Here is a 3,036-nt window from a genome sequence, read left to right on the forward strand (position 1 = left end):
GGCTCATAAGCAGATTCATGGAGTCACCAAGACAATCTCACTGGCAAGCAGCAAAGCGAATCTTGAGATATGTCAAAGGTACAATTGATGAAGGCATTTTTTACTCGAGTTCCAACGAGCTAGAATTGATTGGATACACAGACAGCGACTGGGCAAGTGAAACTGAAACTCGAAAGAGCACTTCGGGTTATGCTTTTCATCTTGGAACAGGTGTATTTTCTTGGTCATCCAAGAAACAACAAGTAGTTGCTCTCTCAACAGCCGAGGCCGAATACATTGCAGCAACGAGCTGTGCTACTCAAGCGGTTTGGTTGCGAAGAATGATGAGTGAATTGCGACACCAACAAGATAGTCCGACGAAGATATTTTGTGACGATAAATCAACGATTGCTCTGACAAAGAATCCAGTGTTCCAAAGATGCTTGCAGATCATTTAGAGTCATTTTTGTGAGATCCTTTGCTTCTTCAATGGCTGCCACCACATAATCAAAACGAGTTGAGAGCGTGCGCATGATTTTGTCCACAACATCTTTCTCCTTTATGTCATCGCCGTTGGATTTCATTTCGTTGACGAGCTTGTCCATTCGTGAAAAATAATCACGAATGCTTTCATCTCTTCCTTGCTCCATCAGCTCGAACTGGCGTTTTAAACCTTGCAACCTCGTTCGTTTGACAGGGTCAGCACCTTCATATGTATTGATCAAGATTTCCCAAGCCTCTTTTGCGGATTTGGCATGGAAAATTTTCTCAAAAACAGATAGCTCCATTGATTGACAGATCAATAGCAAAGCTTTTTGGTTGAGCATACGATCTTTCTCAACTTGTTGCTCATCAGCTTTTCCTTTATCTTCTTCAGTTGGTTCGACAAAACCTTTCTTCATAATATCTCTATATCCACTGGTTGTTAAACACAGCTCCATCAAACGTTTCCACATGGTGAAATTTGATTTACCATCGAACTTGAAAACTATTGTTTGTACCTGCTGCTGAACTTGATTTGTTCCTGTGCTCGTACTTGCTGCCATGTTGAAACAACAAGCTCTGATACCAAATGTTGGCAATTTAAAATAAAATTGCCTAGCTGAATGAGATGCTATGACAAGTAAATATGTCACACAAACTGTTTTAATTGAAGTGACAATATTACAATCACACACTTGGCTTTAGTTGGTAGCCAATTAACTCACTCAATAACACTACACTTTTACAACTCTCACCAAGAAACTCGTTGGAGCCTCTCTCTCTGTTTTTCACTCACAAACTCTGTTTTTTCTACTCACTTACTTTCACTCATTGATGTATTTGAAACCATGATACAAGGTCCCTATTTATAAGCCTTACAAGTAGGTTCTAGGGCTCAAGTTACTTGAGCAAATTGAAAACCAACTCAAGTTACTTGAACAAATTGAAAACCACTACCTGACAACTAATTAACAACCATGTAAATCTTAATGGTTAATCTTTGAATATTCAAAGCCTTAACCATTAAGTTTTACCACCTAGGAACTTCTAGGATTTTCTAGGCAATTCTAGGAAAGCCAAGATTAATCTCTAACAATATAGTATGTAGATGGTCATGTCACCGCAATATGAATTGGCTTTTAGTCTCTGTTCCGGCAAATTAAAACCCCATCTATGTATAAACACTGAATAAGCTAAAGGAACATTGAAGGCCACATGATTATTAGACAAAGAGTCTACTGCATAAAAAAACTACACTAGTACTAACTCCTTTGGACCTTATTGCTGTCTGAAAAATTATGATACAGAGCAAATGCAGGACATATATTTCTCCGATCCAGATAGCTCATCTTTCTCAACTTTTACTTACTATGTTAAAGATCTTTTAAAGTAGGTTCAAAATAAATGGAATTGTGAACACAAGTCAGTTTGTTCTCCAACGTCCATTTGCTAGAAGAAAAAAATGTGTGAAACACATGGTAACCTGTGATTTTTCTGGTTGCTACATCTAAAAGTTAAATCACACATGCTATAGTAGTTTGTAAGTTAATGAAATTTGAATCCTCAACCCTGTTGTCCATCTTTACTCCTCCATCTACCCCAAAGGGACAAGTGGAAGTGTTATTATATATTTTGCAGGCAACCTTGCATGAATCATGATGTTTCAAACAATTAAGTTTGTGCCCCCGCAAAGGGGAGAGTTTGGGAAGCCCACATGCTAGAACATGGTCCTATCTCCTATGCAGTTAGTGTGTCCATCTAACCTTAAATCAAATTTTCCGTACTCTGTACGTACCTTGCACATGCCCTTGCTTGCAAACTGCTGCTAAACCAGCTTATTATGAACATAAATTTAAATCTATTGCATGTTGAATTTGATTTTAATGGTAAAATTAACAAGCTAGTCCTGGTTTACTAAATGAAGAGGGAAGTTAATAAAGCTTTTGAAAAATTAAAGTCTCAAATTGCCTATAGCATGTGATACAAACTATGGTCTCAAAATAAATAATTATTTTATATTCAAGCAACAATTCAGATATAAGACATCTAACCAAATTTTATTGTCAAGCTAGGCCCTAGCTAGTGAATTCTGCCTAGGTAGTCTGTTAAACATCCAATTAAATGTGGTCTGTCTCTAAATAGAAGACTAATAGAAAACGACAAACTAAGTATAAATGTGGGTGAAGAAGAAGTGAAAAATTGAAGAGGACTCGAGTTACAGTATATAAGTTGTGTATCACTGAATAAATATGCGCTCACACTTCAGTCCAACTCACACCAAGTGAGATAAGAAAACAGAGAAAATGATGGATGATAATGTGATAGAAAAACAAGATAGATAAAAAGATAAAATAAGTGAAAATAAGATGAAACATAATATTTGGTATACAAAAATCACATTTTTTAGAGAAAAAGAAAGGGAGATCGAATAGATATATTACACAAGAGAGTGATTGAATGGATATTGCATAGGAGTTATGATATATACACACTTCTCCACTTCTTTTCCACCTCCATTCTATTTATTTCTCTTTTCTTTTTCAATCAAATCACATATCACATCTTTACTTTATC

At 36.3% G+C, this 3,036-nt stretch overlaps 1 protein-coding gene across 1 annotated transcript; it reads right to left on the bottom strand.

The window, feature by feature from the left end:
* Nucleotides 1–380: 380 nt before the first annotated feature.
* On the bottom strand, nucleotides 381–1,025 carry LOC130737003 (uncharacterized). Its single transcript, XM_057588775.1, has one exon. It carries the CDS (start codon nucleotides 1,023–1,025, stop codon nucleotides 381–383), a length of 645 nt encoding a protein of 214 aa, XP_057444758.1.
* Nucleotides 1,026–3,036: the final 2,011 nt, after the last annotated feature.

The sequence above is a fragment of the Lotus japonicus genome, chromosome 2, assembly GCF_012489685.1.
Source record: "Lotus japonicus ecotype B-129 chromosome 2, LjGifu_v1.2".
In the NCBI taxonomy this organism is placed as follows: Eukaryota; Viridiplantae; Streptophyta; class Magnoliopsida; order Fabales; family Fabaceae; genus Lotus; species Lotus japonicus.